The following is a 16,152-nucleotide window of genomic DNA, read 5'->3' on the forward strand; positions in this document are numbered from 1 at the left end:
TAAAGTTTGATCAGACGTCTTGTTCTTTAATCAAAATCGTTTGACTATATCATATATATATTACTTTAAATAAAACCTGCTAGAACGGAAATTATTAACATTATCAAGATTAAACTATGGAATTAAACATTAATGCAGGGCTTATTTATAAATTGTGTATTAATTTATTCGTAATTGTCTGTGCAAATTAACGGAGCAAATTAAAATGTTGGTATATTTTAAAAGGGTTTTTACTCTAGCATCTTGAACAACGGGCATACTGTTGACATTCCTCTTCGCTCCAGCTTGGTCACACTTCACATTTTCGTTGCAACTTCGACCGAGATTAAAGACTTCAAAGCAGCTGGAGAAATTACAAGAAATTGATCCCCGGATATTTAAATTACTGGCAATCGCGAAAAGCGGGCGTGTGTGGTTGTGCGTGCGCGCGAGAGCGAGAGAATAAGTGAACGAATTAGAACGAGCACACAAATTACACAAGTTGTAAAAGAAAAGCTGAAAAAAAGTTGGCCGAGAACGAATATTGATTTTTTCATAGACCTTTCGTTGTTGTTATAGTTGAAGTGTAGTTCAAAAACTGTATCTTTTTTGATAACTGAAAAACAGGCAAGGGAAAAGCGGTTGTAGTTTTTATCTCACTTTTGAGACCCGGAGAAGAAGAAGAGAGGAACAAGAACGGAAAGCGTCAGGTGAGTTTTCATATCCAACCAGGCACACACACACTTACACCTACACACACACAGCGGGCACAATTAACACATATACAAATGCAAAACGGCAACAAAACAAATGTCAATTGGAAAGGTGCGAAAGAGGGGCGGGGATAATAAGCATAACTTTATCCAGTTTTAATTCTATTCCCCTTGCTCCACTTGCATTTGTTTTGTTGCAGTTCTCTATTACCTTTCCCTCTCTCTCTCTCTCTCTGTCTTACCCTCTCTCTCTCACTCTCTCTGCGCTCGCCCCCATTACAAAGAAAATGAAAAGAAAACACACTGCCTCATCTAAACTTTTCATTTGCATCCCAGTATCTGTTTTCCAATTAGCACTACTACGTATATTTTTTGCGCACTCTTCTCTTACTTAGTTAACAGTTAGTTGTTGTATGCATGTTGTTGTTGTTGCTTGTCATTTCTTTACTAATTCATCCGTTTATTATGTTCGTTTTTATTCGTTCTTTTTTTGTATGTTTTGGCTTTGGTTTCGTGGGTTTTCCTCACCATTCCTGGCTGCTAATTTTGACAAGCCCCAAATGGCTTCTGGCTCTGACGTAATGCTCCTTCCCTCTCCCTCCCCCTCCCACCCTATATTTCTCTCTCTCTCGGAGCTGGCGCTTTTCCACTCTAAACGACCTCCAGAAAACTTCGCCGCAATCATTTCAGCAGCTGCCACAGTGAAGCTTTAAAGTAGGACCCGGGAAAGTTATTACATCGTTGCTTACATTGGGTGGGTAAACTTTAAAACCCTCGCTTAATAATGTTTTTCCCAGGACTTTACTTACTAAAGGAGACATGATTGTGATCTTTACAATCCCAAAATGAAAACATTTCCTAGCTTACAAAAGGAAAACTTTCTGATCTCTTGTATAAAGGACCGAAAATGTTGCTAAATTATGCTTTTCTTGACAAAGCTTAATTGAAATGTACTCTTTATTGACCAATTTTCAAGCCTAAGCAAAAAGGAAAAAAGAAATGGAATAATGGGTTTGTTCATTATTACCAACATGACTGTTATCCATAACAGCTGCTCTAATTGGTTAACCCATTGGCAGTGTTTACTGTTCTTTCAGACATTTGTTATTTGCTATTTTGTGAAATTTTATTGCTCTTGGCGGCTTTTGGGTGTGGAAATGAATGGGGTGGGGATTTAGCTTTAATGACTCTACTGTAACCTGTCGGCGCCATCGCCAGTATTTCGTTTCGTCTGCCTTTTCTATATACCTATATCTGCTGTTTAACTTTCCTGCATATTTAATGCGTAGGTCAGTTTACCCCAAAAGCAAACACAATGAAAAGTTGAGCTCACAAATTGCTTTTGGCGCCTTGTTGCTGGTTTTGTTGGCCACTCAGGTGTTTACCAACTTCTCTTGCCTTCTATTCCCTTTTTGCCCTTGGTCTGTGGCTCTGTTTTTATGTAACTTTCAAATCGATTGCAAACACGTAACAGTAGGGCAACCTGCACCGGCCACCAACCACCTCCCAACACCTCCCACCACCTTGCCACGCCCCCACACCCTACAGATATTCTACCATATCCTGCAACAACATTCTGACGTTGAGCGTGTGATTTTGTTCGTTTCTGCTGTATTTTTTTGTTGGCCTGCGGCCTGACATAGCGTGACATTTCCTTTATGTGATTTGCTGCCGTTGTCGCTGCCCCATAACCTCTGAACCCCTGCCTCCTGCCACGCCTCCTCAGGTATCTCCCGCCCCCCAACAAAGAACATTTGAATATTTTCTGTTTTGCAAATTCGTCTCTACTGGAGGCGATATCCTTGAAAGGCTCGGACAAATTGCAGTTGAACAAGTATTTTTAGCGGTCGAAAGGAAGTCATTTTTGGTCACCTTCAAAAGAACTCGAAAACTCTGATTGGAAAGTTTTTGGAGGAGTCGTTACAAATTATCCGCTTTTCTGTATTTACCAATTACTGCAACAAAGTATTGATTGCTAAATTATTTCATATTTAAAAAAAAAGGGAATTGAATTTGTGAACTCCAACAAAACAAAAAAACTTAAAAACCTGAGTTTTTTTCAAAAAGAACTTTTTTGAAAACCCTCAAGCAAATATTCTTTTGAGAAATATGTTGATAAATATAAAGATAAACAAATGACTTAACTATTTATTAAACTTAAGTCAGTTCAGCTAAGACCACAAGGAAATCTGAATTATTTATGCTGTAAAGATTCTGGAAACCCCAGAAATTGTTGTTGACTCTGCACTTCGAACACTATTCAGTAGATTGAGTAGAGGAATGTTCGTCCTAGTCGCTTAGTTTGTTGTTGCTCGTTGACCTGCCAACGGTTGCCGTGGGCTACCTGCCAAATTGTCGATATTCCGTGTGCTCCTTTGGCGCAGGACAGAAAAACAAGTAGGAGCCAAAGCACGTCATTCTCTGTCACCGTCTCCCTCTAGCCAGTTGCTAATTTCTATGGCTTTGCTCCTCGCACCTTCAGCTCCTCTTCACGTGCAATCGTAATTATGAATAATTCGCCATAAATGGCACACGCTGGTCTGCAATTATTGGAATTGAAGTGCCCCAGATGCCGCTGATAAATCGCTTGCGCCCAATACTCTATAGTAATGCTAGATAGAGTATATATCTGAATACGGCGCTAGTGCCATTATATCATTTCGTGTGGCCGAGGTGAAAAGTGCAAGCGCAACTTTATCAGTGCCCATAAATCGCCAACAAAAGGTCAAAGTTGATCTCGAATAACAGCTTTTTCTGGGCGGAGAAAGATGGTGCAAGGAACTTTAAATGCATATTCATTTAATTGTATAAGCACTGAATTTATGAATTATAAACCAAGAGAATAAATAAGCAAACTTTAAGCCTATAGAATAAATGGCGTTCTGGTATTACAATATATATTCTCAAAGTGGTAATTTTCCAGATGTCTACATTTAACAAGCTATTAAAATTGTATTGTAAATTTATTTAAACAACTCTGTTGTTAATTGTTAAATTAAAATTTTATTAAAGATTTGTCTCCAAAAGACAATTTTCCAATTAAAGAGATATCGAACAAAGGAAAAAAGGAAAACTTAATGTATGTTGTTTGAACAGCTGAATTCAATCGTTGGTATCATGACAAAAATCTGAAGATAATGGTATACCAGAGATATTAAATAAATATTGTGGCTGTTACTTTATTTAACTTAGTTATCTTCTTATAATATGATTGGAGAAAGCAGTGTCTACAGAAATCAGATAGTCAAGAACCTTGTCTGAATCCAAGATAAAAAGAGAAGATAACAAGAAACCATCAGTAAACCATCGTACAATTATCAAGACATGCCATTAGCTTTTTTTCTTAATTTTTAGAGTCTTGCTTTTATGACTAAAGTTTTCTTTCATTTCGAATAGCCAAATTATGCAGATAAAAATGCAGCTAAATGAGTCATAAAATACTAAAGTCGTTGGCTTCTCTATAATAAAAAAAATGAAAATCGCTCTTGCCCCTCCCCAATATATCCTGTTTAGTATTTTTTTCTTTTCTGTATGTTTTTTCTGTTGGCTCATCTATCATACGCACTGGGGTCCCACGTTGAAAATGAATTCAAATTGCTTAGCTTGACTGGATTCTAAAACCTAAGACGCAAAAAAATAAAAGCCATAACGAGTTTTGTTTTATTTGTTGCTTGAATTTATACAGTTACACTGTGTCTGTCCAGTGTATAATATATATTTATCTGTATCTCGAGCTGCGTCATAGCTTTGGAGTGGGTGAAGCGTTTGCATTTGCTTTGTTGCTGTCCGGTGATTATTAGTTGATAAATTTGAACCGCATGACGCACTTAATCAGCTCCAAAAAGTATGAAAAACCATAGTTTGGCCTCCTGGGGCATGTGTGAAATTTTCATGCCTCTGTTCCACTTTGGCTTTAAGCCAGGGCACGTGGAGAGCAGTCCTCAACCCTTGGCCCAAACTGGGTTAATGTAATGCATATGTGCTAGATTGGTGGCAGCGGGGATGGTTCGGGGGTTGCTGCAGTCTCTCTGTGCCACAATCCCACTTCCACGCCCCTTCCTCTTGCGGCTTGGCCTGCATATTTTGTTTCAAGTACGAACATTGACGCCCAAGCTCAGGTCCCCCGTGCAGTAGCACTTGGAAAATGCTGCCAAATGGGGGTTGGGGTCTTAAATTTCGGAAAATCATAATGTTAAATTCTCAAAGGTTCTTTAATGTCACATTATTTTTAATAAAATGTAACAAGATTCACAATTTGCATACGAATACTTTTAATGAGGGTGCCTAACAAATAGTTATTATAAAGAGTATTAAAATACAACGTTTGAGTAATAGAGAAGTTCTCGTAAACAATTAAATTATGCTGTTTTAAAATGCAATTTGGTTTCTTGCTTAGTTTTTGATAGATATACTTGCTGCAGCTTGTTAAACCAAAATTTGTTTAATTTTCATTGAGTAAAAAAAGGTATAAACAAATTTCTTACTGATTTTTGTTTACTAGTAGTGTTTCAATGAACACCAATTTTGTTTTTTAATTTTTAATATTTATATTTGGTTATGGTTTAATCCTACCGAGGTTTTACTCTTGTTGCTCTTTGTTTGTTGTCTAATTTAACCTTTAAAACCAAAATTTCTGGCTTTGTTTTATGACTCCCGTTGAAGTAATGCTTTACTAATTTCCTTTTGGTGCTGGCTTTGTCATATCAAAGTCCCACTGTAGTGGCTTGCTGCTTTTTAATCATGTCGATCATTTGATGGTGTGGACCTCCCGCAAATCACGTTTTCGTGTGACTCCGATCTCATCATCATTACTTTTGCTTTTGTTATTATAATTTTGTGTACATTTTTTCTTCTTTATTTTTATATGATTTATGTTTTGTGACGTTGTGACGCCGCTGCTGCGCTGCTGCTGCCCAAACCAAACATATTTATATATGATATCAACGAAATGCTCTTTGTATTTGTCTGTCTGTCTGCCGGCTATAACATTACACACAACGACGCTGATGAATCAAAAGCATTGTTAATACAAAAATCGACAAAAACACGCACCCACACACCGACACTTGCATGCACAGTGGAAGTTTCAGTTTTTAATATCAGCAAAACCAAAACAGGCTAAGTACTTAAATTCGAAATTCAAGTAAAGCCGAAAGATATAATATAGGCCGAAAAAATAAATAAAGAGTCCAAGAACGAAAAGCATGCCACAGTCTGAGGGCGGCTATGTATCGCTACCGGCCGTCAATGGCAATGGCGGTGCCATCTATCAGTCGACCACAGAGCCCACGGCCCCGCCCTCCGTCTTCGAGAGCATGAAGCGGGCCATTGGCCAGGCCATCAAGTCCTCGCCCAACGACAGCGAGGAGCTGCTCCGATCGGAGCGCCTGCCGGTCATCGTTGGCGGCTCCAGGTAAGTCCACCCAGCCGGGGTCATCTCACCGCCTCCTTTCTACGGGCAGCGCCACGGTGAGCTCTCCGCCAATCACTCTTAATCACCACTTCGTCCCGAATCTATGGCCCATTTTTAGCACGACCACAAAATACCCACCGTCGCACTCAACCACAGAAACACTGACTCACAAATACTCTTCACAGGGAAGAAATTCCAAAGGGATTCAAGTTCAAAAATAAAGTTTTTTACTAATAGATTAACGTTCACCATTATTTTTCGAAGGATTGCATAAACAATTAACAAAAATTACATTTTCAAACGAGTTTCCATTTTAAAATTCAGTTTTCCCTTCAGAAATTAAAAATATGCATATAAAGAGTCTCTTAAAGATATGTGCGTTAGAGCAATGCCATTACAACTTTTAAAATGGCTTATAACATTTTGTATACACACAAATAATTTTTGAAATTGATATCTACTTAAACTTGAACAAATTTGAATAGCTTAGTAAAAAAAACCTATTTTAGTGTGATTTATTAGCAACGTAAAATAAAAGTTGAATAACACCTTATTCTCTGTGTAGGTCACTTAAACACCGAACATCAAGCTCCCTTTTGACTTTGCCACCCTGCTTTCCTTAACCCCTAAAGCTTAATTGCGATTGCATGTCTACCGAAAATGTTTGTGTTTTGCTTTTCTTGCCTTTGATTGTTTGTGGTTGTTGCCATTATTATGAGTCTCTGTTTTAGTTACATTTTTTCCTTACTTTAATTTTACTTATGGCACTTTGCATTTGATTTGATTTCGCCACCAGAAGGAACAATTAAGTGTATACATATATGTGAATTATAGTAAAAGCCTTTCGCCTTACTCACATTCCGCATTACATCATCAACAGCATCAACCGATTCGCTTATAAGAATCCATTTAAAGTCTCTTTAGATTTATAAAAGAAAGTGGCAACTTAGTCTTCTTAATACAAAATTTCATAAAGAAATTCTCTAAATAAGAGCATTTCGAAATAGTTAAGACGCCAAAATAAGATTGACGGTAATTTAACTTCGTTTCTGGTTAGCCATGACTCAAGGTCAGGCTCTGCAGTTTGCAGTTTTAGCAGTTTTGTCAATACAACAATCCCGAGAGCACTGCAAACAGCGCTCAGAAAATAAACTGAGCTCACGGCTCTCGAGTCGTTTAGTTTGGTTTAGTTGGTCGCCGGCTGCGACCCACATTCGTTCTATTTACGGGCACTCTTGAAATTATTCATACTCGTAGAATATACGATTATTTACGATTGCTGGCGATCTCAAGTGGCTTTAATTAATATTTCCGCAGCCACTGACATCGTTCGTAAGTGGTTCTCGTCCAGTGATTTGGACCAATTAATATTCACCGCGCAAAAAAAATATAATCCCTGACTCCAGATCGCACTCTCTGTTTACCTTCTTATAGCCGGTGCCATTGCACTTATTCCCAGGCCTGGAGTTAACCGATACCGATCGGTTCTAACCGGTTAGTCGGCGTACCGGTTTAAGCTGGGCCGCTCTGTTGTTGCTCGGGTTTCAAAGTACATTAAAAAGAAAGCAAAGATAGCTTATGTAAACAGCTGATTACCAGAAATCCCCTTGTACTTCTCCACTTCAATTATTTCCTCCCTGGGGGTCTTGTGCGTGGCGTTCTAGAAATTGATTGTTTGGATTAATAATGGATTTACTACGAAATGTTGAAGGGCTGTAATTAGTCAGCTAAAATTGAATTAAAATTACTAGGAAGCCTTTAATTTACTTAGGAACAAGGTCAAAAACTTTAAATTTAAAAAGTTTCTGATGATTATCTTTTACCTCTTCAGTTTAATAGAGGAAAAGTAAATATAAAATAATAAGCTCATATTACATTTAAAAAAAATATCTCTTTATCCATTTTTCTCTGCCATAAGCTTTGCTTATGCAATTACTCCCCATGGGATGCTTACTGCCCAATCACGTAACCAATTAAAGGTGATAATGAAAACTGCCATGACCCAGCTACATACGTATGTGTTGTCTTTAACTATTCGAGGATAATGAACTCTCATCCCTCACCTGAGTTAGTCTCACACCTCCAGCATTAACTAATTGAGTTCGGTCCCTGCAGTAAAAGTTTTTTGTGTGTTTCAAGAAGAGCGAGTAGGTAAACAAAAGTTTTCCGCCCTGTTTCCACGCTTTTCCTGTTTTATGTTGCTTTCGTTTTGGAGGAGGTGGAAAGGAAAGGAAAAGAAAGTCAAATTAGTAAGCCAGCTGGTCGCATTTTCCTGGCGCCGCTTGTTTGTCGCTTGCCATTTTCATACATTGCTTTACATCCATCGACATTTACCCCGAATGACATTGCGTGACTCATTCGCTTACGTTTTACGTAAGGACCTTGACGAGAATTCCCCCGCTTTATACATCAAGCCAACAAAATTTGGTCCTTCAATCTTTCTCCTTCTCTGTGTCTGTTTTGCTGTCGCCTGTCTCTTTACACCCGACCTGTGAACATACTCTTAAGATTTCCAATTCAACCCAAAATAAAAATAAAACATATACGGTGAAAGTTTTTAGCCGATTTGGAACAGAGTCTGCCAGAAACTTGCCTCGATTTTTGTGTTCCTTTGGTTATTCTTTGCTTGCATGCTCATAGAATCTCTTTCAGAGACCGCGACAAATCCGGTAAGACACTGACCACCAAGATGCCGTCAGCTCCAACACACACTGCCGAGGAGGCACACCTGCTGGGGTAAGCAAAACAAACAAAAAGATTCATTTAGAAAAGTCCAAGGAAATTGTGTTATTAGGCCCCAAAAACCCGTTCCTCCCATATGTAAGATATATGCAACACACACAAAAACACAAACGCCACTCAGTTGAAAAAATGAAACACCCCAAACACTCTCACAACACACAAGTTTAGAGTTTTTCATTTTAATTTATATTGCGTTCAATTTGTTCATTAACTTTTCACATAGTGTTTGATTTACAAGTATTAGTATTGTTAAGAGGCAACCATTAGCTTGTAAGTAATTGCATAGACTTGAGTTTGACAACTAAACCCCGTAACAGCATCCCTAATTTTTCTATCTCCGAATGTTGATTAACCGATACTTTACGTCATGATTTGTTTGAGTTTTGCATACATAAGCCATAACTAGAGTAGTGGAGAGCAGCGAGATCAACTCATGCCTGAAATATCCCCACCGATCAGTAGCCCTTAGCCTCTAGATGAGATCCGAAACCAGGATGCAGATCCTCCCGACACAAAGACACAAAAACTTACAGGATGCCAAACTATGTTCAGCTAACCCTGCTGCTGCCGCCACTGCTGCTGACGCCGTCCAAAAATCCCACTAAACAAGACATTTTACTAGGAATCGAAGTCCCACAAGTACTTACTAATGTCTGTTGTTAATCCCGCAGCACCATGCCCGTTGATCCCATGGATGACATCGAACTGCGCTCCGTGCAGCTGCAATTCCCCAATGCCCGCGGCTCCATCCTGGAGGCCTGCGAACAGCGACGCGTGCCGACAGACAAGGGCGATGTCCATGTGGCCATACAGGGCGATACGGCTAAGCCGGCCATCGTCACCTACCACGATTTGGGCCTAAACTGTACGTAGTTTAATACCTTACAAAAATAGTTTCACATATTATTGTAAAATATTCTTTACAGACGCCACCAGCTTTGCTGGCTTCTTCAACTTTCCAGTGATGCGAGGTTTGCTGGAGAACTTTTGTGTTTACCATGTGACCGCTCCTGGACAGGAGGAGGGTGCTCCCACTTTGCCAGAGGAGTAAGAATTGATTAATGTTTAGTGCAATTAGAAAAATAAATCGACAAGATCGAAAAATAACATGCCAATTTATAATAATTCATAACTATGGCTTGTCTGTTTTAAAAAGGTTTATAAACCTTATATTTTTGTTTTCCAATTAATATTATTTTTGTAGTAAATCATTTCTAACAAAGTGTTTAATTAACCCACAGCTATGTGTATCCGACCATGGATGATCTGGCCGCCCAACTGCTGTTTGTGCTCTCCCACTTTGGCCTGAAGTCGGTGATTGGTTTCGGCGTTGGTGCTGGGGCAAATATTCTAGCCCGTTTCGCCCACGCCCATCCGGACAAGGTTGGCGCTCTGTGCCTGATCAACTGCGTGTCCACGCAGTCGGGCTGGATTGAGTGGGGCTACCAGAGCTTCAATGCCCGTTTCTTGCGGACCAAGGGCATGACACAGGGTGTAATCGATTACCTGATGTGGCACCATTTCGGACGCAATCCGGAGGAGCGCAATCACGACCTGGTGCAGATGTACAAGCAGCACTTCGAGCGAGGCGTGAATCCGACCAATCTGGCCATGTTGATCAACGCGTACATCCATCGCAACGACCTGCACCTGGCGCGCACTCCACCAGGAACTCCGGGAACCGAGACGGCGGCCACTACGCTGAAGATGCCAGTGATCAATATCACGGGTTCGTTGTCGCCACATGTGGACGATACGGTGACCTTCAATGGCCGCCTGGATCCCACAAACTCATCGTGGATGAAGGTTCTTAGAGATTTTAATATTCATACATTTGCGTTCATAATAATTGCATATATATCCATACAGATTAGATAGATTTTAAAGAAAATATTTTGTACATTGTTGACTAGAAAAGTTTTCAATGCGTTCAATATTATTCATATTGTTCTGACCGCAATTGTATGCACACCAATTGATTTAATATTGATTTTAATGTGTTTGTATTGGCTTACAGATTTCCGATTGCGCTTTGGTGCTGGAGGAGCAGCCGGCCAAGCTGGCCGAGGCCTTCCGGCTCTTCTTGCAGGGCGAGGGCTACGGTAAGTGTTAGAACACCGCACACACCACCACCAACAACCACCACCACAACAACAAAGAACAACTAGAACAACAGCAACATCAAATGCTACAATAACTGAACAACCTCAGCAATCTCTGCTACAATCTCAACAATCTACTGTACCCCACTCTATCTAATCCCTCTATTAACCCGCAACTACCATAACTACTTAACCACCAAACTGTCTTAGCCAAGTACTTTAGACCCGGCGACTGGGACGGCTCGCAGTCGAGCAGCTTCATCTAGAAGTCCCTTCCGATCGAAGCAAGATATACCCTCTATAGATTCAGTTCAGTTCAGTTCAGTTTCCCTTCAAATGATGCCACTAGTCTAGCCCCTGTTTTTCTCTTTAGAGACACACGCACACACAAAAAAACACATCGATCCTGACCCAACCTGATATTAGCCTAATATGAGAATCTTTGAGAATCAAAAGCTTTTTGAGATGCAATGAAACGAAACCAAAAAACTATTGTTCAAAATTTTATATTTATAAATTGGTTAATTATACAAAAAATAAACTTAAATTGATATTGAAAATTATTCATACTTATGTTGATAAACCCAAGTATTTGTACGCAAACAAAGTATTTCAAAATAAAAATCGAAAAGTTGTTGAAAATCAAGCGTTTACTTTCTACAAACATATTTATCCACTTCCAACCCCTTTTTCCCAAATAGTTAGGACCCAAAAAGATACAGACAATTTCGCATCCACGACAACAACAAAACAAGAAAAGATATTTCAAGATGTTCATTACTTTGTTTTTCATTTCTTTTTCCTTTCTCCAAAACTGCTTGTTTTTGCTAAACAAACATACAATACAAAAAATGAAAAAAAAAAAAAAAAAAAAAAAAAATTAAACCAAAAACAACCGAACAACACGCAACACGAATCCAAATGAAAAAAAATATACAAACAAAATCTTCCACACGAAATTGCAACTTCAATCGATCGAAAATTTCAAAACCGCACCCCCATAAATTCATAACCTTGCACACGCGACCTTCATTCGACTTCATGTCCAATGCAATCCAATCCATCGACTTGGTCTCTGCTGCATTCACCTACGACTTCCTCCGTTCTATTCAATTCTATTCTAATTCTGATTTTCTTTTCGTTTCGAAATTGGTTATCTAACCCTCCTCAAAAAAAAAAAAAACAACAAATAACAAAATAACTAATGCAACTGCGCGTTCTCTATAATTTCAACAACAAAAACAAAATATAATAATCGTATATATGGTATGTATATTTGTACACCAACAAAAACGCACCTGTGATTGTAGTGTCTGAAAAACCACAGTAGGAAGATCTGCCACCCAAAGCACCCAGCAGTAAATTACCCAACAAAAATTGCAAAACAAACCCGAAATCTAGTTGGAATGCATTTAGCTAATTAATTAATACAATAATTCAAATTAACATTCGAAAATACAGATATATAGACAAAGTAGAGCTTAAGCGAATTCACTCACACACACACACACACTGCTAGTGGAAAGACTTTCGATATTTTATGGTGTTTAATAAGTTTTTAATAGATTGAAAAATTCAGCTTTTAATTTTTATTAAATTCATAACCAAAATGTGGTTTGAAAACGTACTATTTATACTACGTATTACTGAAGTCTTAAATTTAATTATTTCCTTTTACTGAAATAATATAACTATTTTGGGAAACAAATTAATAAACAATAAACACCGTAAGATTTAAAGAGCTGAATTGTGCAAATGACATACTCTCGCCAGCATACAAGTAGATTTGCTTCTGGAGTACAGTGCGACCTCGGTATCCAGGCATTTGATGCGCTTTCGCTTTTTCAACGCTCTTTGATTTTCTCCTCCACAAAAACACACACTTTCCTGCACACGCCTTTTGTTTAGAATAACTATTTAATTTTTTTGACCTTTTGTTTGTTTTTTTATTTACACGCAAATTGAATACAAAATGTACAACAACATCAACAACAATAACAACAACAACCCCATAAAATTAAACAATTTTGAAAACCCTCCAAAAGCTGTTGGCACACTGCAAAAGCTGGCGCGCAAAATCTCAACGGCCAGTCGGAGCAGTTCCACGCAAATTGAGCTCAGCGTGCAGTGAACGGAGGCAGAGTGAAAAGAGCGAAAGGAGAGAGCAACAGCAGCGGCAGCAGCAGAAGATGAAGCAGCACTGGCACAGTCCCCCAAACTTCAGTGGGGCAGAGTGAGAGGGAGAGAGCAATTGGATAATCACCCAAAACAAACACACAACAAAAAAAAGAACAAAAACCACTCAAAAATGGTTTACAGCTTTGCTTTTAAGGGAAAAAAAATCTTTCTTCGGTTTCCCCTCTTCTGTGATTTCTTTTGAAATTGTTTTGTTGCCCTTTTGTTTATGTTTAAATATTTTTTGTAATTAATACGAATTTTAGTTAGTAAGCTAATAAGTGGAAAGCAGCAAGAGATTTAGTTTGTTGTCTACATAAATAAACGCATTGCTTATATGTATTTTACATCAATTACCTTTTATTGTGTCACCCTTTTTTCACATGCCTTTTAAAGTCGGGCTGCTTTCACCACCCACACAGCTTAAATGTACGAAAGCAATAAGTTTATACACACTATACAAATATACATACATGACAACGCTATTATATACAAATTACATACACTAACCATACGCAAGTCGAAAAAAACGAAAAACGAAACGAAAACTGAAAGTGTAAGCTTTTGTTGTATATTTGCGAATTCCAAATAAACAAACAACGTGAATTTCAAACTTTAACGGTACGGCCAAAGCCAGGATACTCTAGTTTACTAGTATTTGGCCAGAGGGAGTCGCGTCGTCTCTTTCCCACAGCAGCAACATCGTCGTCACGGCAGCAACATTCAATCCCAGCAACAGGTGGCGCCACATCAACATCCGCATGCCATGCAGCCATCGAATCGATCACTACCGATATCATCGATCATCGCGAAAACTCAGCCCAGCTTCCTTCCCTCCCCCTCCATCTCGTCCATCATCTAGAACAACAACAACAAACAATAATTATAATATATACAACAGCTGCAGCAGACTGTCGCCGCTTTCATCTCAAATCATACAAATTGCACAACCCACACACAACAGAAACACTTGCAGCTGCGGTTTAATAAATTATTTCCATTAAGCAAGAAGCATGTATTAACATTTTCAGATTTTTAAAGAATACGAAGGTATAGGCTTAGAACAATCAAATTTAATTGAAAACAGAGTACTGCCCTGCCATGGAGTTCTCCTTTAACAATGAATATCTTTGCATACTTTTTGGGGCAGAATACCACAATGTATTTTTCAAAGTAGATGAATAAAGAAAAATCATTATTTATTATTAATACGAAAATTGGAATCTACGAATAGTATTTAACAAAAAGAAAATTTGTATATCAGGTTACACTTTAATATAAATGTAGACAATTTTCTACTTTTGAAACAAACCTCACCATTTAAACAAATAGATATATATAGATGACTAACTTTTTAATTTCAGAGATTTAAGATAAATTTTTAATTTAGTTCTTAGAAAGTAGACTTACTTTCCAAATATCCTCACCATTTAAACATATAAATAGTTAGATGATTATCTTTTTAATTTCAGAAAAAACTTTAGTGCTAAGATTTGACTCTAGGCTGCGATCTTTTTATTAATTGCAAATTAGTTTGGTCGGGTCCATATAATAAAAAAACATATTGCAACTAATTGGCAAGATTTTTTATATAATTGCTACATTTATTTCGACCGCAGCTTAGCAAAACACACACAAACACCACACGTACATTTCAAAAACAGCAGGCAAGCCTTTTAGAAAGTGTATAAAGAAAAAACACCCATCAAGAACAACAACTTACATGTTCTTAAGTAACATAACGTAAATAACAAAAGCCAAACTACTACTACCTTCCCCCCAAACAACAACCACTTAAAAAAACTGCCACAGCAACGCCGCTGTCCACGCCAGCGAGTTCACCCTGTGGCACTAAATACCACACCTACTCGTCGATCTTCTTCGCCAACTTCCGGGAGCAGCAGCAGCAGGCGATGGAGGAGCGCGAACGCGAGCGGGAAAGGGAGCGGGATCGCCAGCGGCAGCTGAGCCTCCGGGTGGGCAATCGGCTCCGGGAAACGGCCATTAATTGCACCACCACTGGACAGGGGGACAATAACAATGCCGCTAACAATCGTAGCTGCGACGATGAGGATCTGGATCTGGAGAATGGAAACGGAAATGGATGCGGCGGCAGCGGAACCGGAAACGGCAACCGTGCCTACGTGACCACGGACACATCGGGCACCCTGTATTACGGCACCCAGAGCAACAAGATACGCATCACCGAGAATCCACTGCCCGAGCCGGTCAGCTCCTAGATTGTTAGAACAGAGTCACATAATCCACAAAAGACACCTTGTTATTGTTGTTACCACACACTGAGAAATATAAAGCAGCAGCAGCAGCCAAGTCAAGCCAAGCTTTCAGCCGTGCTCCAAGAGACACAAAGCCACAGAAACTCCAAGAAGAATACAAATAAAAATGAAAATAATAATAATAATAATATTAATACAAGCAACTCACACACCGCTAGGTAATAATAATGAATGCAATAATTAACCACCAAATGAGAATCCGTTGATTGATTGTGTTGCCCTATGGTTTTCGAGACGCGGAGAGATATTTGTAATTTACACTTTGTGCCTGAGCCGTAACGTAACGAACATACACATAATAAAATGATATATCAAGCCAGATCGGATCAGATCAGCAGCATCGTTTTAGTTACCTCAACCTAATTTAGTTTTTTTTTTCTCAATGCAACACACACGTTTTGACGAGCTTGCTTAGTTGTTGTAAAACGAACAATATACAAAATATATATACATATGTGTATACAAACAACACGAAAACGAAACTCAAAGATTACGAGCATTTCTGCTTAATGTTAAAACCTAAAAATAAATCCAACTGTTAAATTAATCCCAAGAATAACGAAAACTAAAAAATGTAGCATATCAAATAACAAAGAAAATCTCTCAAAATTACGTATATACTTATACAAAAACCTAGATAAATCGTAGACAATTGCGAATTGTGAGTAACTCCAACCAAACTTCTGTTCACAATGGATGAGGAAAGAACCCTAGACACATGACACTGTCAC

At 38.6% G+C, this 16,152-nt stretch overlaps 1 protein-coding gene across 14 annotated transcripts; it reads left to right on the top strand.

Moving 5' to 3' along the window:
- Nucleotides 1-283: 283 nt before the first annotated feature.
- Nucleotides 284-15,883, top strand: LOC108143443 (protein NDRG3). 14 transcript variants are annotated; one of them, XM_017267858.2, is made up of 8 exons: nt 284-689; nt 5,711-6,105; nt 8,746-8,841; nt 9,519-9,712; nt 9,774-9,894; nt 10,089-10,653; nt 10,865-10,949; nt 14,937-15,883. In XM_017267858.2, exons 2-8 carry the CDS (start codon nt 5,897-5,899, stop codon nt 15,362-15,364), a joined length of 1,698 nt encoding a protein of 565 aa, XP_017123347.1. In that variant the 5' UTR covers nt 284-689; nt 5,711-5,896; the 3' UTR covers nt 15,365-15,883. The 14 variants fall into 14 exon arrangements, with proteins under 14 accessions (XP_017123347.1, XP_017123349.1, XP_017123348.1 ...); XM_017267860.2 differs by having other exon boundaries at nt 8,758-8,841; XM_017267859.2 differs by having other exon boundaries at nt 5,771-6,105.
- The last annotated feature ends 269 nt before the right edge of the window (nt 15,884-16,152 follow it).

Source organism: Drosophila elegans, unplaced genomic scaffold (assembly GCF_018152505.1).
Source record: "Drosophila elegans isolate 14027-0461.03 unplaced genomic scaffold, ASM1815250v1 contig_183, whole genome shotgun sequence".
Taxonomy (NCBI): Eukaryota; Metazoa; Arthropoda; class Insecta; order Diptera; family Drosophilidae; genus Drosophila; species Drosophila elegans.